The sequence below is a fragment of the Apiospora phragmitis genome (genome assembly GCF_038363925.1).
Source record: "Apiospora phragmitis strain CBS 135458 chromosome Unknown utg000009l:1.0-1189150.0:1.0-1190623.0, whole genome shotgun sequence".
Lineage (NCBI taxonomy): Eukaryota > Fungi > Ascomycota > Sordariomycetes > Amphisphaeriales > Apiosporaceae > Apiospora > Apiospora phragmitis.
The window spans coordinates 978204-994289 of record NW_027117408.1 but is presented as its reverse complement, the minus strand read 5'-3'; the positions used below and the strand labels follow the sequence as shown (position 1 = coordinate 994289).

At 54.3% G+C, this 16086-nt stretch overlaps 7 protein-coding genes across 7 annotated transcripts; 3 read left to right on the top strand and 4 right to left on the bottom strand.

Moving 5' to 3' along the window:
- Positions 1–631: 631 nt before the first annotated feature.
- On the top strand, positions 632–1286 carry PG994_009798 (uncharacterized protein; the record flags this gene model as incomplete). Its single annotated transcript, XM_066861207.1, has 2 exons — positions 632–974; positions 1063–1286. The coding sequence occupies 2 exons, from the start codon at positions 632–634 to the stop codon at positions 1284–1286; spliced, it is 567 nt and encodes a 188-aa protein (XP_066713377.1).
- Positions 1287–1827: 541 nt separating this feature from the next.
- On the bottom strand, positions 1828–2679 carry PG994_009797 (uncharacterized protein; the record flags this gene model as incomplete). Its single annotated transcript, XM_066861206.1, has 2 exons — positions 1828–2449; positions 2618–2679. The coding sequence occupies 2 exons, from the start codon at positions 2677–2679 to the stop codon at positions 1828–1830; spliced, it is 684 nt and encodes a 227-aa protein (XP_066713376.1).
- Positions 2680–4160: 1481 nt separating this feature from the next.
- PG994_009796 (uncharacterized protein) lies at positions 4161–5345 on the bottom strand (the record flags this gene model as incomplete). The annotated part of the gene is made up of 1 exon (XM_066861205.1): positions 4161–5345. One exon carries the CDS (start codon positions 5343–5345, stop codon positions 4161–4163), a length of 1185 nt encoding a protein of 394 aa, XP_066713375.1.
- A 1192-nt stretch (positions 5346–6537) lies between these two features.
- PG994_009795 (mitochondrial 54S ribosomal protein mL57) lies at positions 6538–7541 on the bottom strand (the record flags this gene model as incomplete). The annotated part of the gene is made up of 2 exons (XM_066861204.1): positions 6538–6684; positions 6768–7541. 2 exons carry the CDS (start codon positions 7539–7541, stop codon positions 6538–6540), a joined length of 921 nt encoding a protein of 306 aa, XP_066713374.1.
- A 665-nt stretch (positions 7542–8206) lies between these two features.
- PG994_009794 (uncharacterized protein) lies at positions 8207–9965 on the top strand (the record flags this gene model as incomplete). Its single annotated transcript, XM_066861203.1, has 2 exons — positions 8207–9012; positions 9113–9965. 2 exons carry the CDS (start codon positions 8207–8209, stop codon positions 9963–9965), a joined length of 1659 nt encoding a protein of 552 aa, XP_066713373.1.
- An 826-nt stretch (positions 9966–10791) lies between these two features.
- On the top strand, positions 10792–11919 carry PG994_009793 (uncharacterized protein; the record flags this gene model as incomplete). The annotated part of the gene is made up of 3 exons (XM_066861202.1): positions 10792–11053; positions 11193–11355; positions 11487–11919. 3 exons carry the CDS (start codon positions 10792–10794, stop codon positions 11917–11919), a joined length of 858 nt encoding a protein of 285 aa, XP_066713372.1.
- A 647-nt stretch (positions 11920–12566) lies between these two features.
- PG994_009792 (Tyrosinase) lies at positions 12567–15770 on the bottom strand (the record flags this gene model as incomplete). The annotated part of the gene is made up of 11 exons (XM_066861201.1): positions 12567–12774; positions 12828–12861; positions 13083–13260; positions 13329–13635; positions 13705–13995; positions 14080–14259; positions 14327–14340; positions 14426–14827; positions 14873–15248; positions 15293–15416; positions 15467–15770. Coding segments are annotated over 11 exons (2418 nt in total), but the record flags the coding sequence as incomplete, so codon positions are not given.
- Positions 15771–16086: the final 316 nt, after the last annotated feature.

Genomic DNA, 16086 nt, shown 5'->3' with positions numbered 1-16086 from the left:
AAGCATCTTATGTTCGAAACAGGCGCTGAATATGGAGCTCGCATTCAAATGCCGCCAGCTAATGAAGATTAGCCAACGTCCCCTGATACATCAGCGCTGAGGTTGCACTGGCAGTTCAAGACGTACATCGATGATGTCTGATATTTCTATTATCAGTTCTCTTGCCTATGAAAAGGTTTCACAGCTCCGAAGAGCAGAAGCCAATCTACCCTTGTCGTTGAAAAAAAGCAATTTGGTTACACTGACTCGGAACAGTAACAGGCTGCCGTGAATCCCAGGCGTCGACTGCACTGCCGCCACATGGCGTATCTTATGTTTAACAAGAACTTATGGTAATCTCATATTTACGCCACCCTCCAAGGGTGAATGTATTGATAAGCTAACATACACATTATGGTACATCTACGGCGTCAGTATCACCGCGAAAAAAATGTTCCTGTGCATATCATTGGGCAATAGCTATCCAGCCACGACGACAAGTCATTAACCCAGTGGCCACCCGCCACCGCCCATTTATTTCCTGTCAAATGACTCTCAACAAATCAGGCTGGAATCTATTTCGAATCCCAACCTCATCAAGTCAAATAACTCACATTCTACCTGGGCAACGGTACCGGGATTAGACGAAATCATGTCAGACACCTCAGGAAGCGAGGAACTCTCATTTGCGGCAAGGCATCACCGCATGATGCTCATCGAGCCCATCAAGAAACAGGCCTTTACCATATGGGATATCCCCGCGGACTGGCCTGTAATGTTGCGTGGACTCTTGGAGAAACTGTTCTGCTACTCGCCGCCGAGAGTCCCAGACAACCTCAAGAGATCAGATGAGGAACACAGCTTCCGGGTTAGAATTACGGAGATGCAGAGGCTACGGCTGCGGAAGTTGCAGTGGAAACTTGCCGAGCACGCCGCCGAGATCCAATGCGACGGCAAAGAAGCGGATGGCTGGGAGGCGGACCTGGACCAATATGGTATATAATTTCTTTCTCGCCCCTTCCTCCTACGAGCCTTCAAGCTTCATACCAACTGACTTGAACGCGTTGAAGTCTTTGTCTTCAGTGAAGGCGCTGCAAGACGACGAATACATGGAAAAGCGGAGCAGCCACGCAAGAGACCCATTCCTCATCACGGGAAAGCGGCTCGTAGACCACCACGTGTTAGAGACAGTTCTCGGGGGGCGGTGCGTCGACCCGAACGGCAGCCCCATCATGGTCCGGGGGCCGTGGGAGCAGGATGTCGAGCCCGTCGTCGCGGGGTCCCGCGAGTTTTTTCCAGAGGCGTAGTGGACTCAGGAAACGGATGAGCCTGGCGGTGATTGTCGCTTTGTTTCTCCTGACTCTGATGCTGATAAAGATCCGGGCGAATGTTTTGGCTACGGGTCTGGTGGTAGCCGGCGTTGTGATTGTTGTGGTTGGGTGTACGGCGACAGTCTCTCTGTCGAATCCCGCCGATGTCATGCTCTTCACTACTGCATCTGCGGCAGGGGTGGGCGTCTCTGTCGGCCTGCGGTGGTGGGCGAGTTTGACGGCCTAGCTGCTGCGAATGGAAACAAACAAGAAGTGAATTAGCGCAGGAAAAGTATCAGTATGATTAGGGAATGATGGGGACATTCCATTACGCGAGGATGCTTGAGCCAATGGACGGCAGGAAACGTATGTGGACAATCATAGCATGATGCTGGCGTCAAATGTAAACCGAAAGAATGACCCACTGTCGAGGTCAACAAAGCTTGAAGGGGTTTGGATATCATGAATCATCAATTCGCTATTCCCCCCAGTAATTAAATAAACCGTACTATCATTAGAAAAGACAAAAAATGACCAGTCAGTCCAGCCTCGAACCATCCTCGGCCATGAACACCAACTCCTCGATCCGTATCTGCGTCTTGCCCACCATCATCCACGAGTCGCCCCGGCCGTGGTACTGCTTGAAGCGGTCGACGAGGACGAGGTACTGCATGTGGCGGTGGTCGGACTTGCCCTCGAAGCCGTCGAGGCGGCAGGTGCCGCGGTGGAAGCCGGCCGGGGGGTCGCACCCGCGGTAGAGCACGAGCGTCAAACGATCAAGCTTGTGGAACAGGGCGCGCTGCCAGATGCGCAGCGTCGGGCCCGCGTAGTCATGCGCCCAGGGGGCGACGCTGAGGGCTAGGTGCCGTAACCCGCGCGGGTCCTGGTCCTCGACCTCGGCGAACAGCTGCCGCAGCCGCGGCAGGTCCGAGTCGCCCAGCACCACCAGCACGTCGCGCATCGGGTCGCAGTACAGCATACCGCCGTGCGGCATCGGCAGCGCCACCGTCAGCGCCTGCAGGGCCTCGCCGCGCGCCTCGTCGCACACCGACAGCAGTGCCGGGTTGAAGCAGTCGGACTGCCAGGGCCAGTCCTCGGCCTGGGCGTAGTGCGTGCGCCGTGAGTGCAGCTCGAGCACGCGGGGTTCTAGGGAGAGGCGCCTACGGGTAGGTTAGTATGATGATCAAACAAGACCAGCTGAGAAGAAGAAGAAAAAAGGAGCGAAACCCCGAAAAGGAAAGCAATCGGCGATAGGATCGCAATTCTATGCGACCGGGCGGGGCGATAAAGATGGGGGAGACGGGGAGACGGCATGACTCGGGACTTACCATATCTTCAGGCGGATCTCCAAGGGCAATTGCGGGAAAAGGTGGAAAACTGGTTGGGCCATGGGCGGTTGTTTACATGTCTCTGGTACGCCGCAGTCTGAATCTGGTGTGTCGCTTTGTTTATCCAGCAGGTAGTCTGGTGTGTCGCTCGTTATCCAGTGATGCTTCATGGTATGCTCTTGTCAGTGTCGCTGTCGCCCCCCTTGCGTGCGTGTGTGTATATGTGCGTATGTGTGTGTGTGTGTGTGCGGTGGATGGCGCCCTAGAAGGTTTTGGCTGCCCAGTTTCTTGGAAGGAGGCTGCGGGTTTTTGCTTCGTTTGGTGGTGTTGGATGGTCGGTTGAATGTTGACTTGAGAAGGGGATGCATGGCGAGAGAGGCCTTGTCTTTACCTTTATCCTTCCATCCATGGCGGGGCCCTTGCCCTGGTCCCAACACACCTCCCTTTCCCCTTCTTGACTTAGCTAAGCAATACTGTCCCGTGTTGTTTTGGCCCCCAATGGTCGGCTGTTCTGGTTCAGGCCATGGAAACTTTACGGGCGCAACGTCCGACCAAGTCCCCTTGCTCGTCCGACTGCCGGCCGGATGTAACGCTGAGGGTGCAGCGACCTAGGGTATGCCTTCTAATTTTCAGGCGACATAGACCGGTGGCGTTCGTGAATCCTGCTTTTTGGGCTTCAAATGACCCCGTCGGCCAAGGCAGGATTTCATGCAAATTGATAATAATAATAAGACCTCTCTTCTTTTTTGTCAGTCAATAGCATGACGACGTTCCCGCGTTCGCACATGAACCACAATATAGGCTTCAATCGATCGCGCAAACCGGCTGATCCGGATTAATCGGAAATGAGATCTGCTTCAAGTGGTGAGCCTGCGCCTCAATCCATCGTCGTCGTCTGCCAACTTCTTGGTGTTCCATCAATCATGCCAATAAGCCGCTTCCCGGTTCGTCGTCGCCTAGAGACACGATGCTCCCCCGCGATGCACGCCTGAATCAGGGTCATTTTTTATCTCTCACGCACACTAAAGTAGTCTGAACCGGTGGTCCCACCGCCCTGGTTAGTCCTGAAAATGTGACATTGCAAACCGGTATATTGAGTTCGTATACCGGTTTGACCTGAGTCGGGACGTAGTATCGAGTCTGTTTCCAATTGAGGGACAGAGGACGGCAGACAGAAGAAACAAGTTTCATGTGCTGTCACGAAAGCGCCATGGGCATAATAAAGGGGTTTCGCTCGCCTGGCTCGGCAGTTAGGGCACGATAATATGATCCCGCCCAAAGGGAAGATGTCGAAATGAAACCAGTGCGCGATTTTGGGGCGGCGTGTTGTCCGACGGATGTCTGTCGATGCACGCTACTATGGATCAGACGATAGCGCACACCGATACAGCTGCAAAACAGAAGTTGCACAGAGTACAGTACAGCGAGATAGGTGCGCGAGGTGGTGGAAGGGTTTCAGCCCCGTTGCTCAGGTGGCACGTGGGATGTCTATTCTTGGAATATATGCTAGGTAGGTAATAGGGCATAGGATATATGGATCAATCTATGGCCGCAAGAGCGGTGACTCTTCATCGTGTTCTTGCTGGTCCCCAGCAGCAGCAGCACGCTCACCGCCTTCGCCGTGGGGATACCTCTCGATGGCCTTCTCCCTCAATAGCCAGGACCCACACAAGCCAGCCCCGGGACCGAGAACAACGGAGCTGACGATCATGACCGCCGTCGTCAGCATGCCGGCCTCGACGAGGAGCCAGTACAAGAAGGTGGCGCCAATGATGAGGAAATCGATCTGGATGAACTTGGTCGTCGCCCGCGTCATCTCCCTACGATCGTCGGGGCTGCCGAAGAGGTTCACAAGAAGGAAGACGTGCGACGCGATGGAACACACGACGGGCACGGCATACATGAGACCGAGAGATATTTGGTGAGACTCGAGGCGGTGCGGCTCGGGATCCCGGATGGCGTTGACACCGACGACCTTGACGGCGTACCGCACGAGGGAGACCCAGAGCGGGAAGAACAGCCAGACTACGACGGCGATCGGGTGACCTACCGTGACCAGCATGGCCGCGCTGGGCGCCACGAAACCCAGCAGCACGGCCAATGGGATAGCAACCACCTCGACCTGGCTCGTGAGGCCGCGCACCTCGAGGTCGATGAACGAGTCGACATCTCGCAACCGCTCGGCCGCGGCCGACTCCTTGGCGGCCTGGACGTGCTTCGCGCGGCGGAGGAACTCGGGCACGATGACTATGTCCCAGACCAGGGCGCCCCCAATCAGGTTGAAAACCAGCCAAGGCACGGTGGGCCGGGCGATGAGCCAGCTGCGGCGATTGCAGAGGCGGGCGGACTCGACCAGGTTGACAGTCAGCAGGGCCGCGACGAAGGAAAGCACGACGCTCATGATGGCGAGGGCGCGGACCGAGGACGAATGATGATGATGGCTATCGCCACTATCGCCGTCGCCGCCACCGACAGCGAGCTGGAAGAAGGAGGTCAGGAAGCAGGAGGGCGCGCCGACGATGGGGACGCGTGACACCCAGCGCAGGCGCGACCTAGCGTGGCACTGCGAGTAGAGGGCCGCGATGTTCAGGTCCGAGTGAAAGCCGAGAAGCGCGATGGTGGCGATGGCGAGCAGGCCCGGGACGATGAGGAGGTAGGGCAGGCGGAGGCGGTGGAGGAGAGGTCGGTGACCCGCCAAGGGTAGAAGCTTCTTCTGCAGCGCGTCCATTGTCTTCTTCCAGGGTGAATTGAAGGGGGTGGAGATCGAACGACTGGGACAAAACAGTGGACGTCTTGGACTACCGCTGCTGTTGCTGCTGCTGCTGCTGCGCTAGACTACCTGGGGAATTCCGAATGACTGACTACGATCGGAATAAGGATGGGGGTTCGCCAGGTAGGCCGAAAACTCTCGTGACAAGAAGCCGTACGAGGGGGGGATAGCTGGCAGGTTGGATTGATGATGTTGTTGCTGCTACGGTGCTACCAAGATCGGCCAACAGCCCGCATTTGTGTTAGTTGCCCTTCTTATGGTTAGTAAGGCGCGCTGGCAGGGTTTCTCCAAAATGTCCCCGAATGACCGGGCCCCGGCCGATTGTCACTTGAAAGAAGAGCAATCTTGGTTCTGATCTTGCTTCTGCTGATCTGGAGTTCGACATATACCGACTTCCAATTATTACTATTAAACTGGGCGTGGAGACCATTCCATCGGAATTGGGGGAGGTGACGTGGAATGATCCGATAATTCTTGTTTACGAGTCAAACCAACGTGGTGCGAGGGCAGGCGGGTCCCCACCCAGAGAGGATGGGGATGGGCAGTAGGTAAACTGGAGAGAGCCCATCTGCCATGGAAATCCAAATATGCGTCATGCAAGGTACGACTTGGCAATATTTTTTCTATTTCTTTTCTGTGGCCGGTTAGAGGTATACTGCTTACCTTGTAGGGCATATATTCGAGGCCCAGACCTAAACCTACGACTTCAAGTTGAAGAAGATATATGTGTGGACTCTAACAGATGCTGCGTAAACATGGCAACTTTGGTTTCACAAGTGCCCACACCTCTCTTCCAGCTTCTAGTAAGCAGTCGACGTTATTTCGTTATCTTCAAAAGGCGAGTGTGATGACAAGCCATTAGACATTGAGACGATGCTAGCCCATTACAGGTTTTACTTGACGTGACGTCGGGTTCGGTCCATTTGACTTGGTTCTCAAATCAGCAGCAGGTTCCTTGGAAAGATCATACCTCTCGCACAGAAACGAAGTATGGCTTGAATCGATACCTGAGGCAGAGGGAGACACCCGGGTCTGAATGGAATGAATGGTGCTCTCTAACTTCGTTATACACATGGATATAGTATTTTATACATGTTGTTACAATGCAATGCTCCTTAGGCTCCTTGTGTCCCACTCTCACATCTTTTATTTAGTTTGGCTTGATTCTCCTAATTATGCGCTCTCGGACAACTCGGCTCGCGACCTTGCCACCGTGTTGCAGAGAGATGGCTCCGATGATGGCGTAAATAGCGCCGCCCATGACGGGAAGAACACCTGAAGCTTTCATGCTTTCGGGCTAATCAGATGGGTTAGGTATTAGACGTTCCGGGATACTTCAGAGAGTTGAATTGGGAGTCAATTGGAAGTGACCGCGCTCACCTTTCTCGGCTTCCACCTAACAACCTCCGCAATGCCCGTCGACACCGCAATCTTTTGCAGCTTCTTTAGCGACAAGATGTCGGTAGCCTGCAAGATGCTCAACTCGTCGGTCCTCTCCAGAGCGGCGTGCTGGAAGGGCTCCCGCCTGTGGCCGTAAATATCCTCGGGGATGCCCTTCTCCTCTCTGGCCATACCCTCCACGACCTCGGCGATGACGCCCTCGGTTGGCGATGCGGAAGGAGGAGTTGCGGCCGCGCTTGCAAATTTAGAAAACTGGGCGTTCAGGATGCCCTGCATGGCCTCCATGGTGGCGACCTGCTTGCCCAGGAAGGCGAGGCGGTCGTTGAAGCCGCGGCGGCCCTGGTCGAAGGACTTGTGGGTCACGGCCAGCCACTTGAGCTCGTCGGGCAGCAGGCGGTCGCCGTCGTGGCCGAGCAGGTTGTTGAGGGCGTCGTCGAGCTTCTGCGGCGACTCGTTGACGGCCCAGATGGAGCGGCTCGGGTCCATGGTGATGTGCGGGCTGAAGGACGCCTTCATGCGCTCCGGCGTGTGGGCCCACCGGGGGGACAGCTCCTCCGACGAGACGTAGAGGGCGGAATCATCTTCTTGTAATAATCTGCTGTTGGAGGAGGAAAAGGATCGGTGTGGTGTCGTCGTCGTGGCGGCGGCAGCGGCGAGAGGTCGTGTGGTTATGGCGGGCGAGGAGCGCTTGGTCGAGCTTTGCAGAGCTTGTCGGGCGAACTGCGCTGCGGACCTCGAGGCATTAAGCGCCATTGCGATCTGCCAAGTCTGCTTGAAAAGAAAAGAAACAGGACAAAATGGAGACGGCTGGCAACAACTTGGTAGCCAAATCGTCCCAGGCAATGGCAGTCTTGGTGGTTGCGAATCGGCACCGGTGGTTTTTGTGGCTGGAGCTGGCGATTGGGAAATTTTCTGGAGTCACCAGCGATAATTCAATTGAGGGACCAAAAGAAGCGGCTACTGTTCCTGCGATTGGATTGGGTGCGCTGTCACGTGGGGACGTGCATTTTCGATACTTGAGATTCGCGCCACAACGCTATTGAGCTGCAAGTATTAAATTCGCGCTACTGGCCGCAACCCCCCTGTCGATTGATTTACCTTGTCGGAGCTCAAGCTTAGGGGGTTTGGGCAATATGCCGGTAATCGCCAATCGGGGAGCGCGTCCACTGCTTGAGCATTGCGTCGAGTCGAAGCATGACGGACTAGAGTCTGAGCCACCACGTCCCCTTTGGTCCTGATCCATATTGAAAATGTGTGCTGTTTGAGCCTGACTGTATGAAGCTGGAGTCATCATCATGTCAATTGTATTCACACCAGTCTAGATGACTGTTTCCGCAACCTTAAGTATGACTTAAATTGAATGGGTTCTCTTTCTGATACTTTGAAAATAACCCCAACTCCAATCCCGATCTCCAAATATGTCGAACCCAACAGAGACAACGGGCGGCGGCCCCGAAGCCAGCGCCTCGAGTCCCAATTCCAAGAAGAATGCCCTTGTCGAACAGCTCGCGCAGGTCCTCCCCGAACATGCCAAGTTCGCCGTCCACCATCTCTCGACGCCTCCCACCCTGACCGAACCTCTGAACAACCCGCCCGCGCTTCCGACCGAAACCACCAAGAACGGCGCCGAGGCCGTCGAGGTGCGGCCGCGGAAGCCGCTCAAGACATACTGCGAGAAGCACTTCCTGGCCGTCTCGATCGAACACCCCGAATCCAAAGAGCAGGTGCTCGTGCTGGCCCTCGAAGTGTACATATATACGACCTCTTTTTCCACCATCATCTTCGTGTCCAAGGCCGACTCGACCGGCTACCTCAATCTTTTGAAGCTCCCGCAGGGCACCCTTTCGCCCATCCGGCAAGTCACAACTACCTTCGTCTCGTACCTCGTTGCGCAATGGCGGCGCAAACACATTCAGTGCATCATCAACCTATTCGCGCGAGCTCAGTCACAATACATCTTCCCCGGAAGCGTCAAGAACGGCGGGAAACATGTCCTCGACGACCGGGGCCTAGTGAGATGGTGGTGTCGCGTCCTTAACCCCTTGCTAGAACCGCCGGGTGGGAGCACCCCAGAGTGGGAGCAGGTACACGGTTATCTGATCGTGCCGGGTCTGGAGCAGTATGATACCCGGCTCCTGCTACCTCGCACCCAGAAAGCCAAGGACAACTGGACCCTCAAAGATCCCCTGGAGCGCATCTCGCCTTACACCTCGGATCCCGCAACGTATGGAAAGAACATCCCCCCCACGCTGTCTTATACCCATGTACCCAGACGACCCAAAGGCCCGCTTCGTAGATGAGCTGGAGGAAACTACGCCCCAAAGGCAAAGGCTGACAGGTGGATGGCCAACACCAAAAACACTCGACACATTCTGGGAGCTGATGTCACACCGTCAAGAATGCTCTAGTGGGCGCTTGACCGGTTTCATCTGGCTTGTTCTTGACCCGCCCTCTCGACCTACACACTCTGCTGCAGATGCATCTCATGCAGCACAGGGTGGTGTGCGGTCAGCTAGTGCAGCTGCAGCTGCAGCAACTCTAAAGCGCAGCGAGACAGATTCAAAGGCGACGAGGGAGAAGAAGCAGAAGAAGAAAAAAGTGGTCCTCAAGGGTCCCGTTGTTCCGCGCCCACCACGCATCAAAACCCACCAGCGTGCCCACTTCCCCAAGCACACGAGCACCGCCCACTACTACTGGCCCGAGGAGGGCCGGGGCCAGGTCATCCTCGACGACTCGGGCTACAAGCGCGCCGTCGAGCTGCTGCTCCACCTCGAGTTCGGCTCCGTGAAGCAGGCGCTCGCAAGCACCGCCCGGTGGATCAATGAGGTCAACGTCGGCGAGCGCTGGAGTCTGGATATTGTGGGGCGCCGACCGAATCCTGTGCTACCTCCGGAGGCGAGTAGCGACGGCGGCGGGGCAACGACAACAACAGGCACTGCCATTAACAACCTGTCGGGCATGGTTAAGCGAAAGCGCACGGCAGCGGATGGCGAGGAGGCTTCTTCGTGCCCTGGCGAAGCAGCACCTCCTATAAACACTCTGGGTGGGGGCCTTGTGAGGAAGAAACCGAAAAACTCGGAGTCGCAGCAAGCTCTGCCGACACCTACACTGTCCAGCAACGGAGAGCAGGTGAATGTACTTGGCGCCGGGCTCGTGAGGGAAAAGCAGAAGTCTTGAAAGAAATGAATCTCGATTGCTCAATGCTGTGAGGTGTTGGCTGGCGTACGCCGCAATTGGCAGGACTGGCCTAGAAAGAGAGCAGCAACACGTTAGCTGACAGAACCTCTCAAGGTGTGCTTGGATAAAGTCGTTCTTTGCCGATGTCAACTCACTTTGTGCATCACAGAACATCATAGTGCCGCCATTGTACAGCAGTTTACCGATTTAAACACATGCCTCCTGGAGTGCTGACAATCTCTACGCTAGCGCGAGGAGCTTTGATGCTTACAATCGAAGTGATGCCTTCGCATACAGGGCCTTGCTTAAAGCAGCTCAGGTGGTTTATGGCTCTAATGGTCGGCGACGCTCAGTGGGAGCTTTACGGTTGACCGCTGGGTGAGCGTGCCTTATTCAGGCGCCTCAGGCGATATGACTTAGCGGTCTTGTTTGGCCACAACACTGATTCGCAGTGAATAGCACTGCGTAGGTCACAGTTGAGCCATTGCTCTCACTGGGAGCTTTCATTGTAGATATTGTGCTTTAGGCTCGATTCAACTTACACACACTGGCGCGCAAAAACGAACTTCAGTCACTCTGTTTACTTTTGCAAACCTCTGAGAAATAATATCATTGATACCAACCAACTGCGCCCCTGACTTCACACGTTGATCTTTGATATTGGAATCATATATATTCACACACACACACACTCTCTCTCTCTCTCTCTCTCTCTCTCTCTCTTACTCTCTCTCCCTCTCAAGGGATTTTCGGCCTGTAAGTGCATTTAATGCTGCTGCCCACGATGCACGCCTCAGTTAATACTCACTCATGCCTAGCAGACATCATGAACAAGATCCTGGCCCTGCTTCTGGTGGCCATCGTCACCATGGCGATGGGCGAGCGCGCCCTCTGGGTGCCTCGCGAGACTGGATCCGTCTCCCCCGCCGCCGCCGCCCCTGCCCCTGCCCCACCCCTGCTTCTGAGACCGCCGTCGCCTTCGCCGCCGCCTCCGCCCCTGTCTTCCTCGCCGCCGCTGCCGCCGCCACCACCACCAACACCTGGCCGAATACCAAGACTTGCGGTTGGGTCTCCGGCGTCTCTTGTAAGTTTCTCGTCTACTTGAACTCCGTTATGCGTCGCTTCTCATGTTGTTTTTGTCCTAGCAAAGCATCATTCTACTCTGAGACAGATAGGGAACTGAAACTGAGGACTGAGGACTGAGGGCTAACAATATTTATTAAATAGCTTACCCCTGGACATACAACGAGGGCTTTGCTTGCGCCACCAACGAGGCGCACGTCGTCCGCTGTGCTTCGGGCACAAACTCGCCGCTGTTTTCGGTCTGCGTGGACTATAGCGCCGTCGTCGCCGGGTCTTGCGACGAGGCCAACACCGCCGCCGGCTGCTGGTAAGTGATTTAACCTCCCTTTTTCCCCCCTCATACTTCTCGAGCTCTTCTTCTATTACCTTGTCTAAAACACATTTCATAATTCACTATTTATTATGGGACTGACTGGCTGACTTGAATATGTAATATAGCACCTACACCGACTTCCCCGCTTGCGGAACGTACCTCTGGACCGGGACGCCGGCCCGGTCCATGTACAGATGTTTTCCGACCACCTCGGTGGTGACCCTGCTGGACGAGCCGCAGTTCGTGGTAGATGCACGAACCAACACCACCAGCAGTGCTGGGGGCGTTGCCGTCTCGCCAGCGGCAACGCCCAGCACTGATGTGAACGCTGGTGGAAGCGGCGGATGGGACAAGAACACGATGATGTACGTCATCATCACGGTCGGCACCATCCTTGGCTTTTTCCTCGTGCTCGGCCTGGTCCGCCTCGCTGCGTCGTTCCGAAACCACTTCCCCGGGTTCCCCTGGTTCCGCCGCGGCGGCAACGACAGCAACAACAACAACAGCGGGATCGAGCTGGTCGACTTGCCGCCGCAGCAGCAGCAGCAACAGCACTAAGAACATCAAGTTTAGGGAGAGGAAAGGGGGGCGGGCGACCAATCCCATGTAGTCTGTTTTTTTGCTTCCTCCCCTCTTCTTTTTGTGTCTTTTCAAGATTTGAACGCTGGCCAGAAGAGCCGTTTCCTTTTTTTTCTCTCTCTCCTTTGCTTTGCTTGTTTGGAACCGCGCCATGCGTGCGCTGGATGAGACTACCGGCGGCAACGCTTGGGCCTGCGAGATGATGAATACGATTTGCAATTTTTGACGGGGTTTGATGATTCACCCCGGACCGAGTCTTCATCTTCTTACGTTGCACATTCTTCATGCGTGACCGTAACTCGTTTGGTGAATTTTTTTAATCCTTTCTTCACATACCGAGTTTACACGTTATATGCACTACTTGATTAATCAGGTGGTAGCTAGTCCGTGACAGGTCTTCATCTTTCAAAGTCGAAGATAGTGTGAGTAAATTAGGTTAAAATCTCGTTTCAATGTCCGCGATTGGCACGTTCAGAAATCTGATTCTAGCCTATGGGACTTCTCACACTGCAATGAGGTCGAGGCAATGTAAATAACCCAGCACCAAGTCGAAAAATGGGTTTCTAGACAGAAGGAACGGGTACATCACCCATTACTATCCTAAGAAAATATACCTAGGCTCATCCTTAGGCGCCTGATGTTCCTTGGGGGGCTGGTGCGGCGCCACCTCGGCCCATTGCGACGCTGGCTGCCAGTCCCCGTTCGGCGCTTGCACTTCTACCGGTGGCGGCGATCCGCCTGCCTCGGGGAACACGACCACGGACGGGTCCTGCGCGGCAAACGGCAAGACATGTAAAGGCTGTGTTTTCGGCGAGAAGGAGCGTCGTCTGGAGCCTAGCATAAGAGTATAGTATAATAGTTCGTTATATTGCCATTTGTTTACTGACCCCCCTTTCCCCCTAGGTGTAGCCTTTCTTGAGCCTTTATAGGGTTTATAGATTCATAATGAGTGTGGTAGACTTAAGATACAAGGATTATACTCTTAACGCCCACATCTTTGGTACCTCTCCAAGCGAATGAAATCCCAGTGCATTGCAATGCCTCATTCACCTTGTAAACGCGGAGAGACTGCGGCACTAACGTAATACTTCTTCAAAGACTGGTCTAGCCTGAACCAAACACTCTAGTAGCACCCCCGAGACGATCCCCGAGAGCAGCGACGGCACTGCAAGTTGCGGGTGCCGAGCCCACAATGGAATCGATGATGTCTGCATACCGAGCGTAGGAGACCTGTCCGTCTTCGATACACTTGGTGCTGATCCCTACTTTGAATGTGGCGTCCCCAGCCATGGCACGGGGATCGGAGGGCATGCCGTCGGCCTGTTGTTTCGTCTGTATCAGCCACACACAACTATCTTCCCACCAAGAAAAAGTGATGCTCGACTTACTGTACAGATCTTACACTTAAGGCGCTTCGTGAGGAAGGGCTTCACATCTTCCGGCTCGAGGCTGCGGATAACCTGTTGAGCTCTGAAGTCGATCAGCATCGAAGTGATGGGGATCGTCGTCTCCACGAGGGTCGCGGCCGCCGCGTGGTCGCCGCAGTTGTCGCAGACCTCGGCGGGCGCGGTGAAGACGTGGTGCACGCCCACAAGAGCGGGCGCCTGGAACGCGTCGTGGGTCGTGTCGGGCGCGGCGCCGTGTTCTTCGGTGAAGATGAAGAAGAAGACGGAGAAGGTGCCGTTGAAAAATTGTCTGCCCGAAGTAGTTAGTATCCAGGACATCTCGATCGATGCAATACGCATCTATAGATGCATCACATACCTCGTCACCATGTTGTCTATGTACCACTCTCTCGAGTTGTGCTTCGGGTGGAATACGGCCAAGTGTTTCCCAGGGCCTGGTTTTTCTTCACCTGATAGCAGCTTGTCTCCAGGTGCTTGGCCACTGAGGATCGGCGGTTCTTCAATCAAAGGTGCAAAAAATGGCGTTTTGTCTACAGCTATCGGCTCCACTGTGGTGTGAAGAAAATGAGAGTCAGCCTTGAACCTCAAGGGTGGTTGAAGAATAGGAGACTCACTATTGGCCGGCGCCTTGACTTCACAGTCGCGGCGGCTGTCAGGGTCGTAGATGGACCAGTTTTACATATCCTTCAACCTATTTCGGATCTCCTCTTTGGTTCCCTGGACGTTGTCGTACGTGTATCCGAGAGTCTCGTGGTCCCTCAACATGTCTGCCTTCCACATGTTTTCAGCGGCTATGCCTGGTGACTGGCGAAACGGGAAGAGAGCGAGTTCACGATCAGAGGCCTCTTTGAGCCAGCTGTGCTCCTCGTCTCGGTGGATAGCCTGCCAGATGGAGGCAAGCCTCTCCACTTGACTGAGACAACTTCATTAGTAGGAGGACAACTTGTACGATGTTTCAAAAGCGCTCGATTAATATTTACCCATGGTGCATCCACTAAGTAGGCAGTCAGTCATAATGTAGATTAGTCGAGCAGGACTTGGATAGGTAATATGAGTGCCAGCTGACGGGCAGTACTCACAAAAACGGGGTCGAATGCCGCAGTGCTCATTTGCGACATATGCCCTCCGCCGCCACCAACGATAATTTCGTCGTTGTCTCCCCTTTTGATCTTGGGGTTTCCCCCAATAAGGCCGTGGTAGAGGTTGTGCAAAGATTCGAGGGACCCTGATGCCTTCTCGTCCATGTATCTCCCTGCGTCCGTGTTGCTCGTGTAGCCTTCCTTGCGGCTCTCGTTGGATGCGAACACATCGTACTCATTATAAGCCTCATCCAACAGAAAGGCCTGTGCAAGGCGGTTGGAATCCATGCGCAGAGCGTTGAGCACCTGGTTGAGCAGCGTCTCGGATTCCGTTGTAGGACTAGGCGTCTTGCCCTTCCCTGGTAATGGGTAGCGGGTGGTCCTATTCCTGGCGTACAGGAGCTATAATGGTCAGAACTCTGCTTCTGTAAGGAACTCTTTACGTACCTCATCTTGGACGAAAGCTTTGGTGCTGACCCAATCCTTCTCGGGTACGAAGTCCTTCTCGAAATCCCAATGATGGAGAGGATTTCCCATTGCCATCCATTTGTCGTCCGGAGCAGCGCGCACATTGATCTTGTCCACTGTGAAAGCAATGGGGCAAGAGTAGTCGTAGGCGAAGGACGTCATTCCGTTCTTAATGATGCCGGGAAAGTTGACTCGGGGGCCCCTTGGACGGTAGTAGTCCCAATACGGCATTCTGAACTCGAGGGCAGCCTGATGATATTTTTCCCTGTTCTCCGTCGTATTCCACTGTCTGGCAAGTTCCACCATGGTGATGAAGAGGGTTTGCTGTAGGTATCGAGTCAGAAGATGATGCAATCTGCTTGGGTGAAATAATCTAAAGCATACCTCGAGTAGACCCACGTAAGGCCGATGCCAGACTGGGAACGTGGACCTGGAGTGATGACAATACCCGCAAGGTCACCTCCAGCCATGTTTACCTTACCGGGCACCCCATCCCATAGTTTCATGGGTATGCCATGGATTCCTTCGTCCGTGTCAAACACAAGTCTTGGTTGGATAAAGGGGTGAAATTACCGGAGATCTCTGCGTATCGCAGTCCACGAGGTTGAAAGTCAGGCTTCTGCATCTTGTCAAGAGCCAGGATGAAGAGATTGAAAGTGTCAGGCTGGTCCCGAATCATAACATCAATGTCAAGACGATGCTTGACGCCCGAAATGTCTTTCAGGCCCTTGACAATGCCGGCATCAGTTGCATCCTTGAGCGCTTGAATTAGATCCATCCTGACGTATAGACTGGCAGAAGGCACGCGAAAGGACTTAGAGCTTGGTAGTGATTGGTTTAGATGGATGTCCAGGTTGCGGTCCAGACGGGTTCGGTGGCTGTAAATTGAGGATCAAGGATTGGTGCACAGGATGTCTTTCGTATCAACGCGAGCAGCAGAAGGCAGTATAGGTGAGAGTATGGGGTCGAATACTTCTAGAAGCAGGTCTGATAAAAGAGAACTGCCGTATGGCTCTATATATATACAACAGGCTTCTTCTGAGTTACAGAATTTGAGAGTTTCTTATATGTGAGTCTCGATTTCTGCCCAGGCGCCCTTACCGTGGTATCGAATCAAAGAAACTAGAGAAGAAGAAAAAGGAAAAAGAAGAAAGATAAATATATATAAGAGACTGACTAGCGGACCACGCTAG